The 21762-nt window shown below is 38.3% G+C and overlaps 1 protein-coding gene across 10 annotated transcripts in view; it reads right to left on the bottom strand.

Annotated features, from left to right (window-relative positions):
• Nucleotides 1-3493: 3493 nt before the first annotated feature.
• Nucleotides 3494-21762, bottom strand: part of PDE4D (phosphodiesterase 4D) — a 1859629-nt gene continuing 1841360 nt past the window's right edge. For all 10 annotated transcript variants that reach the window (XM_027863631.1, XM_027863632.1, XM_027863633.1 and 7 more), the window contains 5 exons: nt 20764-20863; nt 12605-12759; nt 10350-10472; nt 9738-9920; nt 3494-8496 (listed from right to left, as the gene is read on the bottom strand). In XM_027863631.1, the coding sequence (XP_027719432.1) occupies nt 8071-8496; nt 9738-9920; nt 10350-10472; nt 12605-12759; nt 20764-20863 (987 nt within the window). In that variant the 3' untranslated portion in view covers nt 3494-8070. The remainder of the gene's footprint in view (nt 8497-9737; nt 9921-10349; nt 10473-12604; nt 12760-20763; nt 20864-21762) is intronic.

Raw genomic sequence — 21762 nt, 5'->3', positions numbered from 1 at the left:
GAGTGTTTTAGCTGCTGCTTCATTTGCTGTAACATAGAAAGCTGGCCTCAGAACCAGAGAGATGCAGGTTAAAATACCCCTTTTGCACATACACACTGGCTCTGTGAACCAGGACAAGTTTTCAGTTGTGGAGAAGAGTACCAAACTACATTACTGAAGGCATTTCCTCAATGGGGAGTTCCCCATATCATTGAAACCATAGGCATGATCCTTACCCTTGAATTGCCCAGAATACGTGTGTTGCTATGCAGGGAATGTGCTTAATCTTAAGAATAGTGTAACTGTAAACACTATGAGGCAGCTAAGGGTGAACATATGCCAATCTCAGAAACAGAGAAGTAGGTAAGGCTTGAGGTTCCATAGAAAAGACCATACTAGGGGCTGCTAGGTGGTACAGTAGATAGAGCATGGGTCCTAGAGTTACTTACCGAGGACTAGAGTCCTCAGATACTTACTAGCTGTATGACCCTGAGCAAGTCACTTAACCCCAATTGCCTCCAAGACAAACAAACAAAAAAACAGAAAAGACCACACTATATCATGTAGGTAGTGATACTGTGTACATAGGTGTCCTTTATCCATAGCTAATGCATATTTGTGGTGAAAGGGTTTAACCAGAGCTTGCTTCTGGTATCCCTATGAAGAGACTTAAAGGTTGATTTGTACTCTTGCCCACTCATAGCAGCTCTGAAGATAGGTTGGTTTAGGGATTAACTGTGGCTTTCCTTTATTTTTGCCTTCCTCCCTCTAAAGGCTTAATCTGATGGCTCATCATAGCACGGAAGCAACCTGAGTTCTCAAGGCCATGCCAGCTGAGTACAAGCAGGGAAGGCACTAGAGTAAGCTGCAAAGGTTTTGAGTACGGGTCCGGTGACAGCTATGCCTGTCATCCTAGCTATATATGGAGAGACTCCACCCAAGCTTTCCTTGCAGAGCTGTGAACTTTTCTGCTCCAGTAACTCCTGAAGAGTTTATTTACTGAAGCTTAGAGGGCTGCAATCTGCATCAGTAGAAGTATCCATACAAAATAAAACATGGAGCCAGGCTGGGAGGCATGAAAACATTCCATAACTAGCATTATCACACACTGCTATAGCTACTATCGGCAGTCAGATGAAAACGGGGAGGAGATTGAGGAGCATTTGACAAAGGCAATGGCTGATGGGTCTAACACAGGTGCTTAATGTTAAATATATACATATATATATGTATGTATGTATGTATGTGTATGTTAAATATAAATGAAATATAGAATATAAAAATATACTTACATATAAATAATATATACACATAAACATATGTTTAGGTGTGTGTGTATGTATATGTATATATATGTGTGTGTGTGTGTGTGTGTGTGTGTGTGTATATATATATATATATATATACACATATATGAATTTAACAAGCTCCCGTTTATCCAGAACGCAAACATAGAAAGCTCTGCCAATAAACAGAACGCTTTCTCCTCCCGGGGCTGTCTAATAACAATTCTTGTACTCAGGGACCCTGAAGCAGACCTGAAACTAGGGGCAGACACAGCAAACAGCTGCTCAGAGCACAATGCATGGAGGAGAACCCTAAAAAAGAGCACATCTTCATGTTCCATTTAATAAATGAATCTATTTAATGCCACAAAGTTCTTTCTGAGGCCCATGGGTATTGATTTGGTGATCCGGTGAAGTCTGAGGTAAAACCCAATGCCCCATTGTGATGCTAGGGGCAGCCTCAAACGTTCAGTTTGACCAATAGTGCAAGCCCTGCCTGGTCGTACCAAGCTGAAAAGATTTCTAAGATGGGCCCAGAGACGTGCATTATATATCTGTGGTCTGAAAACATGTCTAGCTAAGTTCTAAGACGTATTATTAGAAGGAAGGCCCGCAAATGTTGTTACTGTTTTTTACAATATAAGAACTCAAGAAATCATCTATTAAGGTGTGGATGGATGGCCATCAGCATGGATTGGAGGAGGGAAGACCCACAGTCATGAAAACACAAACTTCTGAAATCCTAAACCATGGAATGTTAAAGCTGCAAATAAGGAAATTCTTTGAGGGCAAAAGACAATTTAATTTTTGTCTTTTTATCCCCAGCATTTAACACAGTTCCCACAACACAGTAGGTGTCTAATCCATGCTTATTGATGGATTCAAAGTAACTTGTCTAAGGTCACAAAAAAATGTTAGTCACTGAGCCAGGCCAGTATGAGCCATAGAATTATATTTTGTTAGAACTAGAGAAAGGGACTTTAGCAACCACCTAGTGCAACCCCTTCTTTGTATGGACATGTTCCCTTTGTCTCCCAGGCCTGTGCTTCTGCCACTATATCATGACATCAGAATCCATTCAACCACAGTTTTAACGTTTTTATGCAACAAGAATTTGAAGCCAAATATCCCTTTAGATGACACGCTCACATGACTTTCGACCCCTCATAATGACTTGATATCCATAATGAGCCCTTTGGAAAAGTAATTTTTGCATATGCTTATATATGTATATATCTCCTCAAAAGAATGTAAGATCTTTGAGGGCAGGGATTGTTTCATTTTTATCTTTGTATCCCCAGCATCAAGTGCATTGTAGGAAGTAAAAAGGGAGAGGGGGAGCCCTTATTAAGTACCTGCTAGGTACCAGGCTTAGCACTTGACAAATATTATCACATTGTAGGCACTTATAAGAAGCTCATCGACAATTTGGGTAGACAATGTTCCAAGTGGCCCCCAAGTCTGGGACAGGTCCTCACAAAGAACCATAGTCCTAAGGGACCTCAGAGTTGAACTAGTCCAATCTATACTTAAACAGGGATTGTCTCCACAACAGCCCTACATGGTCATCCAGTCCAATCTTATGTGCTATAGAGAAGGAGCTCATAGCTTTGGATGGATATTAACATGAAGAAGTGTAGTTTTCAAACCTTGCCCAGGGTCCTAGCATTACCAAAGCACCTGAAATGCCTCCTCAGTTATCAGATTAACAAAGTATATGTTTGAAAACTGGTCATGATGTGTGGCAGTTCTCCAGTTTACCTGCATGTTTGATCAATGAGGGTACCCTGGATAAACTACCAAGACTACTACCATATTTTGTCATGAAATTTAATTCATTTGGGGATCTTGTTTTTCTTACAGGACAAATGGTCAATACCATTTGGTTCTGATGCGACTGGGCTAGGGCAACCTAAATTATACACACATTAATTTGGGAGACCCGAGTTCAAATCCAGCCTTAGACACTAAGTAGCTTTTTGACACTAGTCAAATCACTTAACATTTACCTTGGTTTCCTCATCTAGAAAATGAAGATAATAATTGAACCTACCTCCCGTGGTTGTTCTGAAGTGAAATAATATTTTTAATGTGATTTGCAAACTTTAAAGTACTATAAAATGCTTGTTATCATTATTATTACTATTTAGGTTTCCCAAATCCCTAAAACATTTATGGAATGGCTGTAAACAGAATCATCTTTTATTTGCAAAGGACAGAGTCATAAATAGCTAGGCAGAATCAACCCATGCTTTTATTTTCATTGCATATAAAAATTTCATATGAAGGTATTTGATGTACAGTACTATCCCATGGGCTGTAAGAGAGGCTAAGAAACAGGAGAATCATTTGTAATGTTCACATACAAGTTGCCACTCTGAAGACATACCCAAAGGAAAAAACCAAATTAAAAACAATGGAAACTGTCCAGGATTTTTTGTTTCTTTGAAGTTACAGTGTCCCTTTTATACTGTTTAAAACAAAAGTAATCAAATTCCTTTGGGCCAGGGCTGCTAAAATCTACAGTTTGTGTCAAAAAAGGAGGCTCTGTTTTCCCTTGAAAAAGAATCTCTCCTTTCACTGAACAGTCACATATTTCAAGGGCTGGGCATCAGCGGTAGAAAGAAGAGCAACCCACATCTTACACTAGGAAATGCATGCAGCACTTAGGAGTTGGCCACCAGAAATGGTTAAATTCCAAAATTTCAAAATACCAGCTATACTGAAACACGTTTTAAAGAGGAGTGCTTTTTGCTCTGTGCATTTCTATTCTATGTAACCTCTGTGAGCAGACAGATTCATATACATAAAAGGACAGGTTTGGCTGCTATTTACTAGAGAAAGTTCCTGGGCTAAAAAATAATAATAATAATAATCTTTACTCTATGAGGAAACAGTGGTTAAAGAATAATAGCTCTTGGAAGATGAAAAAATAAATAGCTATATGTAGATATAATTTGTGATTCTCATGTCACTTCATATTCATGTTCATATGTGCTCTTGAAGTCAAGAAAGTTTCTTATTGTTAGCTATCTAGTGTGTTTATCTTGTAGTGTTTTAAAATAAGGGAATGAAATCAAGGGACTGATTGAAATCGTTGCTGATCGATACTAGAAGAATTGTGTCCACAGTGCTGTTTCATTGCAAATAGAAGCTAATATTTCAACAGGGGGTTAAACTTTCCAAAGTTGGTTGTGGTTTTGTAAAAAAAACAGCTATTGCTCATAATTCAATCAGCTAAAAGTAACCTGGTTGGAATGCCCAGCCCTAGCCCCACTGTTACCTTACTTTCAAATGCAGCAAAACAGAAGATAATATTGTTTAAAGTTAAGGCACAGCCCTGGGACCAAAGACCTGCAGCTTTTTTTTTTAATTTATTTATATAACTTTTATAATAGTTTTCCTTGAATCTTCCATAAACAAGCTCTAAGGTGACACAGACTATGTTACAAGAGGAAAAAAAAAAAAACATGTACAAGGAGTATGTATACACACCATTTGTTCTCTCACCAAGAGTTTCCAAATATACCAACACCACCCAGTCATGGGGGATGTTTTAATAAGAACTGATAATTTACAATTAACATTACAGTATGTACATTACAATAAATACATGGTTGTAAACAGACAAACAAGACTGTATTACAGGTAAGGTCATTTGGTGAGAAAAAAAATGTATGGCACAAAAAAATAAATAATGCATTCAAAAATTACCATAAAGCTTTCCGTAAAATCCATTTCATTCAAGTTTTTTTTTCTCTTTGCCATTTGTTCTAACTATACTATCTCATCATGAATTTTAACAATAACACCAGGAAAACAATGAAAATAAAAACAGCATTACTGTGTTAAGTAACTTGCAAGCTAAAATGTACTGGTTTTAGGCAAACTTGGATTCTTTTATCCCCTTACAGTACCCAAATATTCCCCTTTCTTATGCATGAAAAAAAAAAAAACAAAAAGGAAAGCTACCCATAGAAGGAATTCTTTTTTTCCTCCTGAAGTAGCCATGTGACGTTCGAGCACACTTTGGCAAGAAAGGGGGATAAAGAGGATTGTACGATGCATTAGATCCGTAGCTCTATGTAGTTAGGCCCTTTCAAAGGTACGATTGTCCATCTGTGGTCATCTTTCACAGCATGCGGGCATTTTTAAAAGTACTTTTTTTTTTCCTTTAGTGCAGCTATATAATTGTTTCAGGTCCGTACCTGTTTAGGTACTTATATTGCTTCTTTAAAATTACAGGCACTCTGTGGGGGAAAGCCCTATAGATTATGGGGATGAAAGGGACACGCTGGAAAGAGAAGAAACCACAGACAGTACCATCAGGAAGCTCTGCCTGTCCTTCCTTCAGTAAGTAGGAAAGACTTTTTTTTTTCAAACTCTGAAGCCCAAACAAAAAACAACAACAAAATGCTATAGGTGGAATCATTGATCAAAGGGTAAGATTGGAGATCTTCCTTTTGTTTGTTGTTGTGGGATGAGGTATACGTGGAGAGGGGAAGGTAATCACTTAACGGGCTATTAGATCAACTTCAGGGAAATCTCTCCACCAGAAGGTGCTTTGTAAACATCAGGATGGCTCTCTGGAGGGAGACCAGAGAGATGCTGCCCCAGCCCCAGCCAGCACATAGGCTGTTGGAATTACTCTTCAGGCCTGTGATCTGACTTCTCATAGTGGTCCTTGTTCTGCTGGATTTTGTTTTATTTGTTTCTTATCCCATTACTGGGCTCCTTTGTTCTCCCCTCTCCTTTCTTGGCCATCTATTTATAGATCTTCTTTAAAAACAGAACTTGAAGGGAAGTTTATAGTTTGTTTTTTTCTTTCTAAAGTCACATCATTCTGGGGTTATGGTTACTCAATAAACACCTTGGACCTCAAACTATCAACCTCTCAGACCTCAATGAAATTTCTAAGGGCTGAAGCAACAAGCACCAAGCAGAGATGCCTATTGCTTTCTCATTTTCTAAGTTAGGATCTTAATGTCTTCTTTGAGAACCTATGGCACCTTCTCTGCCTTCACCAAGGGTTAATCCTGACAAATAGGCCACCTCCAACCTCAATCAGTGGAATCACCAATTCCCTTCTGGGGGGTGAGGGGGAAAGAGGAGGCATAACTAAGAATTGGTAGATTTCTTCTGCCTTTAGCATTTGTTGCCAGATAGAAGCCCTTTCCTACATTTACCATGGATTTAAGAAATCTGGCAGGTAGCAAATATCTTCTACAAGTTTTTCTCAGCTCTCAAATAGATGCGGCTTTAAATCTTTCAGCAAAAGTCACAGAAACCAAATTGTACTGGTTCAATCAGGCCTGCCAATGTATGGACACTTCTTTTAAAATTCCTAATGATTTACTTAGCCAACTAACTAATTATTCCCTTTCTCTAGAAACCTGACAACTTCCCTTTGAGTTCCAAATAATATACAAGATTGAGCAATACAACACGTGCAAAACTTCTTTCTAAAGCACAATGATTCTAATTTCCTGATCAGACAGACCTCTCCTATTTGCCTTGGACAAAGATTCCAATATGTTTGGAAGGAGCCTGAGACAACAGCAAAGCCTCCAGCTGAGGACAGGTAGCTGGCTGTAACAGAACATAAGAATGTAGCATCATCCATTTTAAAACATGTTTCTTGCATATCTTAGGAAAGGCTCTACTTCCTGTTTAACACACAACCGAGGAGGCGTATCTCGAGCTTTGCTTCATAACCAACCAACTAATGTTTCTGTGAAGTTTGCTTTTAGAAAAATTAGAAAGCTCACAGAAGGCCTTTAGAACCAAGGTTTGCTCACTATATACTATGAAGGAAAAGTGCTCAGGGGAGATACAATTTTGCTCATTTGGGAAAAAATTAAAGGAAAATCAAAGTAAACTGGATTCTACCAAAAGGGTCTACTACAACTCAGATTTTTGTTTTTTATGGAAGTCAATGGCATATAAAACAATGAATTGCTACAGATCAGCTAATTGCTATGAACTTTAAGGTGCCAAAAAAAAATTAAATTAGAATTATTTATCCAGTGTAGCACAGATCTGTACTGAAAACTTGCAAGTTACTCCTTAGGGGGAAAAAATAACCAGTGGTAGATGAAGTTCTGAACGTATTATTTTTAAATAGGTGATACCTCAATACTTTTAATGTTAATAAAAGTAAGCTCTACAAAAGATCTTGTTTTACATATCATACAAAATGTAGAGGTCAGCGTAGCCCTTTGAGCCACACTGTTCAGTCATATATAACAGGAAGACTTGAAATTAGAAAATTTCGCAATTTCTGTGGCTCATCTTCCTCCTGGTAACAGACTCATGCTGTGTCTCATCACACCTTGTTTCCTCCGTTAGAACCCCAGTTTGCTCTGGTTGTAATCTAAAAACTTCACAAAACTTCATGTCATGTAATACCGTCTTATTTCCAAAAAACTTTAAAACAAAACAAAATAAACAAAAACAAAACGAACCCCAAACCGTATCAGCCTTTGGCTGACAAGCTATATACTCCCATGAAAACATGGCAGAGTAACCTAGCTGCTGAATCAGCTCTACCAAGCTGAGATCTTGTTAAAATGCTTTTCATGAATATGTCCCCCTTGTTCTGATGCCATGGAGTTGAAAATCCTGGTTACAATATTCCTGAGTGCCAAGCTGAGTAATCAGGTTCAGTTTTGTTCGACAAACGTGTCCTGGCAGATGACAGTGAGGTGTGACCATGGTTGTGGCATGTGACATGCACTTTGGAAACCATTTTCTATTTTTTTCCCTTAAAAAAAAAAGGAGAAAGTAAAAGTCTTCATACTGTTTGTTACGTGTCAGGGGAATGCTCGTTTTCTATTGCACAAGGTTCTGCTGAGCCCTCCTCCTCCTCTTCTTCCCCCACTGCCTCCTCCTCCACCTGCTCATCAAGAGGGATTTCAGTGGACTCCGAGTCTTGGGTACAAAGAGTTTTGGAGTCACTGCAGCTGGTGTCTTCCTCCACCGGACTGCCACTGTCCTTTTCTGTATCTGACTCGCCATCTTCCTCCAAAGTCAGTTCAAACTGAAATTTCTCAGTCTGCCCTTGCCTGCCTTCCTCCTGATCATCAGGGGCAGGAGAAGGGCTCTGAGGAATTGTGCTCTGGTACCATTCACGATTGTCCTCCAATGTATCCAAGATGTCCTGGGCGTCGGGGTGGACGAGGTCTGCCCACGTCTCCCAAAGAGGATGAACGATGTAGTCTATGAATCCCACCTGTTTCAAAAATGGGACACAGAAATGATTAGCCAAGAGGAAAGAAGGGGGAAAAAAAATCTTTTGGATTATAGCCTCTCACCCCCACTCCTTATAAGCTAAATACACCAAATATCATAGCCCAGTTCAAGGACCACCATTTGAGTATTTCACAGGCAAGCAAGTAGAAGTACCAATGCCACTTGATGAATCAGCCAATCCATCAATAAACATTTAAGTGTCTACTATGTTCTAGGCACTGTGTTAACCTGCTGAAGACCAGTATATAGAAAATTCATCTAAACAATCAAGTCAAGTGCACTTGTAAGTAGCATGGATCTCTCCGGTCTATACCACAACAGCCCCCTCTGTCTCCACAATGGGTGGGTGCTGCCAAATATTCTATCCCACCAGCAGCAAATTCAGCTCCACTGCTTCAGGAGGTATAACTAAGCAATGACAATTCTCTTCTATACTTAGTAACATCAACAAGCATTACTTCTTCAGAGCCTATGGTGTGCCAGACAAAAAGTGAAACAGAATTTGTCCTCAAGGAGCACGTATTCTATTGGGGAAAAGAAACACATACACATACAAAGAAGATAGAAGGTAATGTATAGATGGATGAGAGGGATAGTAGGGAGGCTTTATGTAGGAGGAGGCATTTGAACAGAGTCCTGATGGATAATGAAAATTTTAAGAGGCAGAAGTGAGAAGGAAGTGCATTCCAGGCATGGGGGACAGAGGCACAGAGATAAGAGAACCATGTATGAGGAACTGGTAAAAAGCCAGTTTTGTTGCATCATGGAGTATGTGAAATGTAGTAATGTGCAATAAAGCTAAGATGGTAATTTGGAGCCAGACTGAGAAGAGATGAACGCCAAACAGAGATGTTTGTGTTTGTTCCTAGAAGTGATAGGAAGCAACTGGAAATGACTGAGAGGAGTGTGGGAAATCACTTTGGTGGACTCGAGAGGGGAGAGACTGGAGGCAGGGAGACCAACTGGACCAGTAGTCTGGGCAGTTTAGGGTATTCAGGATTAATGCCTTTTTATTTTCTTCATGAGTCACAGGAGGACAATGAGGTAACTGAGTAATAAACATATATGTAAAACTTAGCTTGCTAAAAAAAAAAATTAAAAAGGAAAGTCCATGTTTTGGGTCTGTAGATGAAGCATCAACATGAGGACAACAACCCAATGTTAAAGATTTAACGTCATCTACTGTCAGCCTCCAATGGTATGTCTCAAATGGATGATTACCTGTGACTTTTCTACTGAGGCATTGTGCTTGTCACACATGGGACTTATTTCCATTCCCCGTTCCCGTTCCCGGTCTCCCTGGCGGAAGAACTCCTCCATTATCCGGTCTGTCCACTGGCGGTAGAGCTGAAGAGGCTTCGTTGGATTACTGAGATCTGCACAGTGCACCATATTCTGTAGGACCTAAAATAGATAAACACATTCTCTGCTCAGCACCAGCTGCTACCTGATTACACTGGGAAATCAAGTTTTCTTTTCCTCCACTGGCACATTCAATGACTGTGAAGCTTCAAAATACATGTAGTGTAAGATTTCTTAGGAACTGCAAAACCATGATGCGTCTGTGTGGTGTTCACACTTGCATTAATAGACATGACTTATCCCACTTCTGCTCCACGTAGATATGCTGAGGAAGAAAATGTTGACAGGCAGGATTAAGACTACAGATGTTTATATGGTTAGGAAAGGAAAATGCTGTAAATCCAAAAGATACCTCAGACATAACCTTAATTCTCAGGAATAAGATCCTGGAGACAGATCCTGCTTTGAACCACAAAGTAGGGAGAGGAGAAGGAGGAGCAATGGACAGAGAGAACTAAGATGCTAGCTTACCTGAATCCTATCTGAATAATTATCAAGAAGAAGAACCCCAGAGCTTGTAACTTTCTTGGTTTCAACCATAGTTTTCAAGTCAGCCAGTAGATTCATGTGTTTAGACATGTCTGTTGCAAGTACCTTAAGAGAGAAGAAAACATTCTATTAAACATAAAAATATACAAAAAATATTTTGCCATGCTCTTTTGAAGGAAATTTTTCTTTTCTTGTGTGTTTTCTGGAGCCCTAGATAACCACAGGGGCAGCCATCTTATGAAGAAGTTAGTCACAACATAAGGGGAGATTCACCTTACTGCAGAGAACCATTCAACAAGGCAATGCTAACCACTTCTGCTTTGGAAAAAGTGGCAATAATGTGCATGCCATTATTTAGTTTGTAATTTCTATCATCCACTGGATTAGGAAAAAGTTAATGGAATGTAAAGCTATGTAACTACACTGAGACAACTGGATGCTAGGCTTGGAAACATGAGCTGACTATGCTGAAATCACAAGCCAGCACATAGAAGGCCACCCCCACTTTGAGTGGACTTGAAAGTCTGGGTACTGGCTTATCTTGGCATCTGCCCCTCACTCATATCAGAATATGGAAGAAAAAACTCTGGCTAAATGAAGTTTGTAATGAATCTGACTCTGCCCAAGAAAGGGAAGATTTATAGTACACAAGGGCAGAAAAAAAAAAAAGTAAATGTGAGTTGTCCATAGAATGGATAACAAACTTAGTAATGAAATAATACTAATTTTGTTATTCAGTCATTTCAGTCGAATCTGACTCTTCATGACCCCATTTAGGGTTTTCTTACAGAGATACAGGAGCAGTTCGCTATTTTCCTTTTCCAGCTCATTTTACAGATGACAAACTGAAGCAAAAAGGGTTAAGTGATTTACCCAGGGTCACACTGCTAGTTAAGTATCTGAGACCAGATTTGAAATCAGGTCTTCCTGACTCCAACTCCAGTGCTCTATCCACTGAGTCATCAGATGCCTTTGATATTATATGAAATAATAATAGCTAGTATTTATTTAGCACTTTAAGGTTTACAAAACACTTCACATAATACATATGTATGTATTTATGTACATATTTATACATATATGTTTCTAATCTCATCTGATCAAAGTTACTGACAGGCTGAAACAAAACTAAAGTGATAATATAAATATTAAATCTCTATATATCTATTCAAACAAAAAGTAAACTATAAAATCATAGGATGGACTGGACTTAGTTTAGCAGCAGTTTGTGAAAAAGACATGGGTCATAAGGGATGTCTCAGTAGACTTCCACACCAACACGAGTCAAGAGGGTTTATCAAGAAAGTCAAGAAAATGTGCCAGTCTTACCTGGCCTACACTAATAGCTAGAGGGTAACCCAAACAGGGGTGATATACTGAATTCTGTGTAGATCAAAGCACTGCTGGAGTAAGGTGTTAAATCCTGGGTACACTTAAAAAAAATAAGAAGCCGACACACTGTGAACCAGAAGGATGAGAGCTCTGGAAACCATATGATAAGGGGGAATAAAAAGAATTGAAAGAACCAAAAATGTTTAGTCTGTGGAAGAAACTTAAGGGTGACATGCTAACAGTCTTCAGATACCTGACAGGTTGTCATGTGTGAGAGGGATTAGGGTTATTCTTTATAGTTCCAGGGAGAAGACATGGGGTCAATGGATGGACATTGGAGAATGCAGATTTCAATTCAATATAAATAATAATAATTAGGAACAGGTTATCTTTATAAGGGTAGTAAGCTCCTGTAATTTGAAAGATTCACGTAGAATATGGATGACAATTTGTCAGGTATTGGCTGGGAGGTAGGATAAGAGATGGCCTGTAAGGCCCTTTCCAGTTTCAAGAGCCTAATAATTTAGAAGTATGAATTGCCCATATATGTTTCCAAATGATCATAGTCTAATGGTAAGAGGAGGACTGAGTCACATACAGCTTCCTGGGCTTGCCTGGCATGTCCTTGGGGGATAAAATCTGAATGATGAATTATCAGCCATTCTTATTCTAAACAACAGCAGGTCTGCTGACTGTGGAAAACTCATCACAAGAAATAAGTGTCTGGCAGCCCCAGGCGGCCTCCTCCAATGGAAAGGAAGGACAAGCAGATGTTTGGAAAAGACTCCTACCCAGCATTTCACCAACTGCATTGTCACCTAACTGTAGATGGTTTGACCCCAGACATTAGCAAAATCTGCCCTTCTGTTTCTGTCTATTTAGCGGAAGATGGAAGCATTACTTACAATGTCAATGACCATCTTCCTTAATGATTGTCTTTGCTTTTTGGTCAAATTCTGGAAAATGTCACAATTTTCCTCCTGTAGCAACTTGAAGCCCACAGCTAAATGATGGTTCTCCAGGACTGATGAGTCATTGTACATCAAGGCAAGTTCAGAATCTGGAAGAAAACCAGGAAGCAAAAAGATAAATGTAGCTTATCTCTAGTATACTTACTTTTTTTTTTTTTCTGACACTGATCTGCCTTGGGGTTAGGCCTGTCTCTCTCCTCAGCATCCCAGACTGAAATCAAGTTAGGGCCGTACCTATCATTGACATAACAGAAGAGAGTAGAGAATACAAAGTGGTGGAAGGAGTCCTGGGCTGTGGGTCAGGAGGCCTGGTGGTTATTACTGTCTCTCCTGCTGACTAGCCCTGGGGCCCAGGGCAAGTCAATTCACTTCTCTTGAACTTCAGTTTGCTGTCTATAAGAGCAGAGCGGAATATATCATCTCTAAGCTCTTTTTTCAGTTCTTTAAAAAAAAAACAAAAAACTATGGTAGTATAAGCCCTACGCGTTAGAACACTATTGTTGTTATTTTTAATTTTTTGCAAGATTACAGAAAATGAGTTGCTTTGTGCCTGATCACTGGGGAGAGAACCTTAAGCTGTGTAAAATGGAGGAATCCTGCAATTTGTGGGTTAATCATCCTAATTAAGGAATTCAAATAGTTATTTTGTATATTTAAATCTTAATGTTGGTTTTAAGATTTTTTTTCTTCATCATTTTAGATGCCTTTCAAAGTGTAAGCTTCAACTACTGGTTGTACTTGTTCTTACAAGGGTGATGAGGGGGATGGTAAAGTAACACTATACCCTATTTGCCCCAATGGGCTTCACAGAGGGAGTCTAGTGTTAAGCTTTCTTTCTATGACCTCATTATTCCTTCTGATGTGATCACCCTCCTGGACATGTGAATCTTAGGCATGAAGAAATCCTGCATAAATAAACCTTTCCCATGGGTAGCGCAAGCCCAGAGCTAAGATGATAGGAAGAGGTTAGGGGCATTAAAACAAACAAGACTATCAGTGAATATAGCATTTTTTTCTTTTTAGACCTGGGAAGTCTGGGGTGAAAAATTTCAACTAACAATCCATGTGATCACCCTCTCTACAATTTATAATCCTTGGGAGTTGTCTGAGGCATCTGGAGGTTAAGGGTTACAGGGCATATGTAGGAGCTGGGTCTTCCTGACTCTGAGGCCAGGTCTACTGTATCCACTCTGCCTGGGTGCTGGTACCTTTCCATTTAATTCTTTCCCCAAGTGAGCTGGAAAACAACTTTCCCTACGTAATGCAAGTACACTTACTTGAAAACTATCATACTCATTTTTACTAGTGTTGTTTTTCAGTCACTTCAGTTGTGTCCAACTCTTCATGACCCCATTTGGGCAATTATTGCCAGAAATACTGGAGTGGTTTATCATTTCCTTCTCTAGTTCATTTTACAGATGAGGAAACTGAGGCAAACAGGATGAAGTGACTTGCCCAGGGTCACATAGCTAGTAAGTGTCTGAGGCCAGATCTGAACTCAGGAAGACAAATCTTCCTGATTCTAGGTCTGGTGCTCTTATCTATTGTACCACCTAGTGCTATAGAAATGTTCATTATTATTATCATTCAGAATTATGATTATTAGTTTCTTATGGAATGAGAACTGAAAAGAAACTCAGATCATCCAATCCAGCATTCCTCTTTTACAGATGAAGGAAACTTAGGCCCAGAAAGGTCAAAGGTTTTGACTGAGGTCACAGAGGTAATAATTGACAAGGCTGCAACCTGAACCCAGGTTCTGTGACAGAACTTTCTGCTACACAATTCTGCCCACTACTTCTGGTTGCTCAGTTCATCTAAATTCTATACCCCTGGTTAAGATAGGAACCATGGAAAATCAACACAGTTAAACATATCATAAGAAATTAAACATCCATTTAAAATATTATTACTATAGGTTGTTCAAATATAAAACAAAACCCCTGAGAAAAACCATGAGAACTGTAATTCAACTCCATAAGGGAAACCTCACTGATATTTTCCTTACTATTTAATTTTTAATTAAAAAACTAAATTTATTTTTAAAATTTAATTTAAATATTTGCAATATTTAAGAACATAACAAATTTAAGCAAGTATTTCACAAAAGCATAATATACTCATAGCCCACTTATCAGGTTTCTAGCAGACTATGCTCATTTCTGACATTTGAACAGTGAAAAAAATTGGTGTGAATGAAGCTGCTGATACCCTTTGACATGCCTTAGTTTCCAGGGCCATCAGCCTCATTAAACCATAATACACAAACTACTCAGTTTTCCAATAAGCCTCCTAATCCAGCCTATATCCTAACACATAGCTCTGAGCCCATCATGGAGCCCAAAACCTTCGAGACAATGTCATATTGTTTCACTCTTATGTCCCCACTAGTGCCTGGAACACAGTAGGTACTTAATAAATATTTGATAATTGACACTCTAAGCACCACAAATAGCTTTCCACTTAACCTCATAGTATTGCCTTTCATATATCTTCAAATGCATAAAACAAAAACCAAAAAACAAACAAAAAAACCCTTGGCCTACTCAATATCCCCGTAAGTGTCTGGCATCTTGCCATCTCCATCCCTTTATCTATGTTTCCTTACCTATCTAACCTCAATCTCCAGATGTTGAAATCCTACACATTCTTCAAGGCCAAGATCAGATACAACCTCTTCCCATAAGTCTTTCCCTAGTCCCTCTAGCTGGAAGTTCTCTCTCCTTTCTCTTAGCCCCAAAAACAGGGCTACAAGAGTTACCATGACTGCTTTGTAGTGTCATTATTTGCATATGGTCTTATTTTTCTTGCCTAAATTCTAAGCTCCTTGAGAGAGGATATGAATTTAATTCATATATGTTCTGTCTACATAGTGGGTACTTTGAGAGGAAAAACACAGGCAATCTAGGACTATTTGTATGGGGTAAACATTTTCTACCACATAGCTCCAGGGAGGAGAAATCAGGTCAGTGGACAGACATTCGAGGAAGCAGATTTCCAACTTAGTATAAATAATAATAAGAGCTGTCCAACAATCAGACACCTTAAAGGGCTTTGAGATCATTACTTCGTTATCCCCATGGCATAATGATTCACGACACAGTTCTGTGAGAAGAGCATCTAGGGCAATGAAGCTCTCTCACAGTGAGTGAAGGCTGCCATGAAACCTAAGGGCCACAGAGAGTTGTTAGTATTTTTAAAGCCATATTGGGGAAAAGACAAAGACCCCAAAAAAAGGATAGTGCTGCTGCTGAGGGTCAATGGGATGATGAGCACAGATGACAAAAAGTAGAGCTGTTTGACTCTTATTTTGCCTCTAATTTCTCTGTCAAGGAGAACAAACTTTGGACTGGAAATGACAGAACAAAAATGGCTCACAGGGGAGTAGAAACTCAAAGTCAGTATAGAGATGGCTGCCCTTTTTGAGTTCAAGTCACCAAGTCTTGATGTGTTTTCTGAGACCCTATCAATGATCTTAGAAAAACTGTGAAGAATAAGAGAAGCTACAACAAAGGGGTAAAGGCCCACGGGTAGCCTGAACTTAAAAAAAAATGAAGCAAATTGATTGTGTGCACTATAAGTCTGACTCTGATCCTGGGCAAAAATCTTAGAACATATTATTAAAGGGATGGTTAATAAACATTTAGAAAAGCAAGTAATGATCACAAAGAGTCAACTTAGCTTCATCAAGAACAGGTCGTGTCAGAATGACGATGTCTTTTTTTTTTTTTGACAGGGTTACTATAATGGTAAGATTAAGAGTCCAATGATGTTAAATATAGTTTACTTTGGTATAATAAAACATTTGACAAAATCACTCATGCTATTCATGAGACAGAGAGATGTGGGGTAGACAATAGTATAATTAGATGGATTTAGAACTGGATGACTAGTTTGGCTGAATCCAAAAAAGCAGTCACTGTTGCTTGAATGTAAAATTAGAAGCCATAGATGTGAAGAATAGCTAATAATGATGGAGTCTAGATCCAGAAAAATAATGAGACACTAGAACAGTGGGGCAAAATCTGATAAAATGAAATCTAGTTAAGAATGAAGTAAAGCCTGACACTCAAAAAAAAATCAACTTTGTAAGTACAGTAAGGAAAGTGTCTGGCAAATATTAAGGGCCTAATAAATATTTTTTAATTCATGCCCTCACAAATTCATATAGGATAGGGAGGATATGACTAGATAGCTATTGATCAGACAGCTGAAAACATATCTTAGTATGGAATTCAAACTCAATATAAGTTAATATATTGTAATATGGTGACCCAGGAGATAACCTGGACTAAGGTGGTTAGTAGCGCTCTACTCTGATCTGGTCAGCCTACATCTAAAGTCCTTCTCAGTTGCATGCACCATATTTTAGAAAGGGCAATGATTAGCTAGAGAGAAAGGTTCAATGCTACTCAATGACTGTGTAAGGTTTGGGGTTTGAGGGTGTCCAAAATATACTGGCACATGTGACTAACACACTGAAAGCATGCACGTAGGCCAAGCCTTTACATAAGAAAAGATGTATAAGTAGTAGAGAGGGTCTGGAGGATGACAACTAGGATGGTGAAGGGCCTGAAAAGCATACCATATGAGAACTGGTTGAAGGAACTCAGCATGTTTAAACCATAGAAGAGAATTGTTTAGGAGGATGACATGTATAACCTCCACAAAAAGCTACTTCCTCTGAATCATCAGAAAGGACAGAATTAAGAAAAGGGGAAGAAGTTACAAAGAAGTAAATGGGGGGAGGAGAAGAAGGAAAGGGTACATAGTAACAGTGCTACTCTAAAGTGGAAAGGGAGAGAATGAGCATTTATGTAGTACCTACTATATGCCAGACACCATGTTAAGTGCTTCATAAATATTAATCTTGTTTGACCTGACTTATTCATGAAATAGTGAATTCCCCAAGAAAAACTGGATGAACACGTTTTATATATGTTGTATGAGGGCCTTTGGATGAGAGGAGAAAGGGACTTCAAATGTTATACTAATGATCCTGAATTACCAAGTAAAGATTAAATTAATGATGGGTCAACTGCACGCTGCAGTCTTGGATTCCCTGTTGCCTTTGAAATTCTTCAGCACTTAGTCATAGATTCATATATGTAAGGTACTGTGCCACCTTCTAGAAACACAAAGGCAAAAAGAAAACCCAGTTCCTGCAAACATTCTACTGAGGGATACAATATTTAAACAGATAAATTAGTTACAAGGTAGTTCGAGAAGTGAGAGAGAACTACCAACAAGGGTGATCAAGAAAGGCTTCTTATAGAAAATAAGGCACTTCTACTGAGTTGGGAAGCAAGCCAATAGCTCTAAGAAGCTAACAGAACTGGAATCTGGAGGTGAGTGATGGAGGGAATACCAAATTCAAAGGACTTCAAAGTAGCCTAGTTGGGTCAGAAGGCAAAGTATATGAGTGCTGAAATACTCAACAAGTGCTTATTAAGTGGCTCTTACTGTGTGCTGAGGATACAAAACCAAAGTAAGAAAGAGTCCCTAACTTCGAGGAAATTACATTCTATTAAATGAAGAATTTGACTCACAGAGAGGCTGAGTGATTTGCCAAAGGTCATTCAGCTAGTTAGTGTCAGAATTATGTCAGGAACCCAAGCCACCTCACTCGTGGTTTAGTGTTCTTTTCAGTGCTATCTTGCTGCCTCTACTTTCTATAATTATTGCAACTATAATTTTATGAGTAAGGGAAATCATGAACATGAAACATGTGACCAAAGAGGATTTACTGTAAATTTAAATCAACCACATAATTCTGATATTTGGATTATGACATCATCAATTACAGCTAACTCAATAGGGCCCCCATTGTTACCCAACATAGCCAGTTAACTCTTATCTCTTGGTGATTCATTTTTAAAAATGACATTTCTATCAGCAGTCAAAAGCAAGGGAACTAGAACAAGCTAAGGGAGCAGTACTTGTAGACCACTCAAGTATCTCATTATTGATATCTATATAATTTTTCCAGTCCTGTTATAGATTATTTCTCATTACGTATTCAACTTAAGTATCAACAAGTGATCTCTCTTATGCTAGAGTGATATTTTTGTATGGCTATCTTTAAAACATTACTCTTCTTAAAAGGCAAAGTTAAATATAAAATGGGATACAATGCAAAGAACAATGTATTTGGAATTAGAGGACCTCGGTTCAAAACACCTACTACTTACTATCTTTTGTGATTTTGATCACTGGGCCCCAGTTTCCTCATTATATGATTGAGGAGGTTGGACCAGATGGCCTCTGGATTCCTTCTGGCCCTAGATCTATGATCCTATTGGTTCTTAGCTAACATTTCATTAAAAAAAAAAAGGGATCAAAACTCATTTCACAGAGGTGACAGCTCGCTCAAATTTGGTGTAATGGTGGCCCTTCCTTCGGTCCTTATTTAATAGCATCCCATAAATAAACTGGATTCTCGGGGAAAACAAATGTTTAATACTGGTCACTGATGTGAAATAAGGCAACATAAGATCCATAAAGTATCTTATAAAAAAACGTATTTTCTTTTGTGTTGCTTTGAGCTATTATCCTTTGGTAATACCATATTGTTTTTTATGAGTTCTCAGGAAAAGGATTATTCACATCTGCCATTCTTAAATAGTTTGAATAGTAAATGGTGTTCTGTGCTCCAGTCTCCTCAGTCAGTTTTGCCAGGCTGCTGAAATGCAATTGCTATCACCACATCTCAAAAATTTGATGACATTCCCAATCCTCCTTTTTGTGAGTCACTAAATTGCATTTTGCTATAGGGTAGCCCTGAGGCTATTAAATGATATAAAAATAGATTTAAATAATCCCATGGTGTGTGTTAATCCCTCCCAAAGCAAGGTTAAGGCAGAAACACTATCTTTAAATTTGGCTGCACTGGTTGGTAGGAAGGGTAAATTCTTACTAGGCACTGAAAATGCTGTAAATATGTGCATATGGGTTATGAACAGACTTTAATCACAGAAATGAAAGTCAGGGGATACCAAATCTAGGTCCTTCCACTTCATTGATAAGAATCACATCATTTAAAATTGTTTTACATTTTAGCTTCGTCTGGTTCAGTAGGATTAATTAATCCATCATTTCAGTTGATTAATTTGAAGCACCACAGGAATATAACTTCTACTATGACTGAACATCCTTTCATAACTGTCATTTGAACAATCCCTGTCGAGAGGATTTCTGCATACCATGCAAGAAAAAATCCCCTGGGGATAGACATCCTGCATGGCATCAGAGAAAGAAAAATGGGTTTGGAGTCAGAAAACTCAGGAGCAAATCTTGGTTTTGTCACTTATGATTTGTGTGACCCTGGGCAAGACACGTCTGGGCTAAGGTTTTCTCGTATGTAGTGAGGGGGTTGAGTTCAATGATTTTTAAGATTCCTTCCAATTCTAAACTAATCATCATCCTGTGACCTCTTAGATCCCTTCCAATTGTAAGGCCTAGATTTCTGAGACTGGTTATGAGCTACTCAGGACAGATTGCCTCTAGCAAAAGAAAATTATTTGTTAATAAAACAGTACATGAAAAGAGAGAAGCTTCTATCTCTCCTTAAGAAAAATACCAAATTGGAAGAACACTAGAAAGAATTAAAACTCCAGAGAGAATAAAATAAAGAACAAAGTTAATATGAATTCTCTCTCTAATTTCATTTTCCATTTGAGACAAATTTCCAAATCTACATGATTCTATGCTACCTATGTCTGTATCTATCCCCAGGCTTTCCACTTGTGAATAACTAACTCCAGGAAAACAATAAGAAACAGCTATTTAGAGAGCAGTGCTAGAATTCAGCTCTTGCTAGCTCTGATTCACATCATGTGTCTAGTACAGCATGAAGGTAATTTACATAATTAAATTACCTAAAAAGAAAAATGATTAAATGGCATTAGTCACATGTCTCAAAAAGGAGGGCCACGTGTAGGGGTACAGAAAACATTTGATTTTCTCATTTTCCACATAATTGTTCCAAAATACCTAACTATTACTAACAAACTCCTCTTTTTCTTGCTCCCACAACAGCATCCCCCTTCCTTGTCCATCCCCCAAAGAAAAGAACCAAAATCGACCATACGTACTTGTATTAATCAGAAACTGGTTTGAAACCCCAGGGTGATCCACATCATGTATTGCACTGGCAAAAATTGCTGCAAGAATCTCCAAATCCGTGAACACTGCCTGGAAATCCAAGTATAGACAAAATCAATGATTTAGGCAATAAGCTTGACAATAATTAGTGCACTGAAAACTGGATTTCCCAAGAAGGAGGAGGAAACTTCAAGTGTTTCAGTTTCATGATATGGAAGGTAGAAAAGGCCTCACAGGCCTATGATCATTTATAAAATATCAATAATACTAACCCTGCACTGCCTTATTCACAGGGTTGTCATGAGAGAAGTACTGGGTAAATCTGAGTGATGATAGTAATAACAATGATGTATATCTGCATCTTTAACTCCTGTCACGGGAAAAATATTTCAACTCTTTTTTTGTGGCTCTCTCAATGATGAAATTAATATAACACTATCAAAAACTAGGTTTTCACAAAAATGGTTTAAACTGTAAGGATGCTTTACATCCTTGATAACTAGGAATGCAGAATGAAAGAAATAACTTTAAAAATAAAAAAAGCAAAATAATTAGAAGTGGTTTTTTCTCTTTAAAATGATTTGAGATAGTAAATTGCTTCACAATTTATTCACGTATTTTAAGCTCTTCACAAACTGGCCCATCATTACATTTCTACTCTATTTCGCTCCCCTCCATGTACACTATGATTCAGCAACTTAGCTACAGACTAAATTCCTTCCCAACTTCTTTTCCAGTCTTGCTGGCTGTTTGTGACTTCCCATTTGATCTATTCTATCCTATATATACCTAGTTATTTACACATTGTCTCTCCCATTAAAATGTGAGCTTCTTGCGAGCAGGGACTATTTATATTGGTACCATGCTTGACATGTAGTAAGGGCTTAATAAATGCTTGTTGTTTTGGCTTAATCATTTTAAAGAATTTTTTATTCTAAAGTAAAAATTAAGAGTTGCTTTTTCCAATGCATTTTATAGAATGAGTGAAT

This window comes from Vombatus ursinus, unplaced genomic scaffold (assembly GCF_900497805.2).
Source record: "Vombatus ursinus unplaced genomic scaffold, bare-nosed wombat genome assembly UNPS02014772.1, whole genome shotgun sequence".
Lineage (NCBI taxonomy): Eukaryota > Metazoa > Chordata > Mammalia > Diprotodontia > Vombatidae > Vombatus > Vombatus ursinus.
The sequence above is the reverse complement of the archived record's forward strand: the minus strand, read 5'-3'. Positions and strand labels throughout refer to the sequence as shown.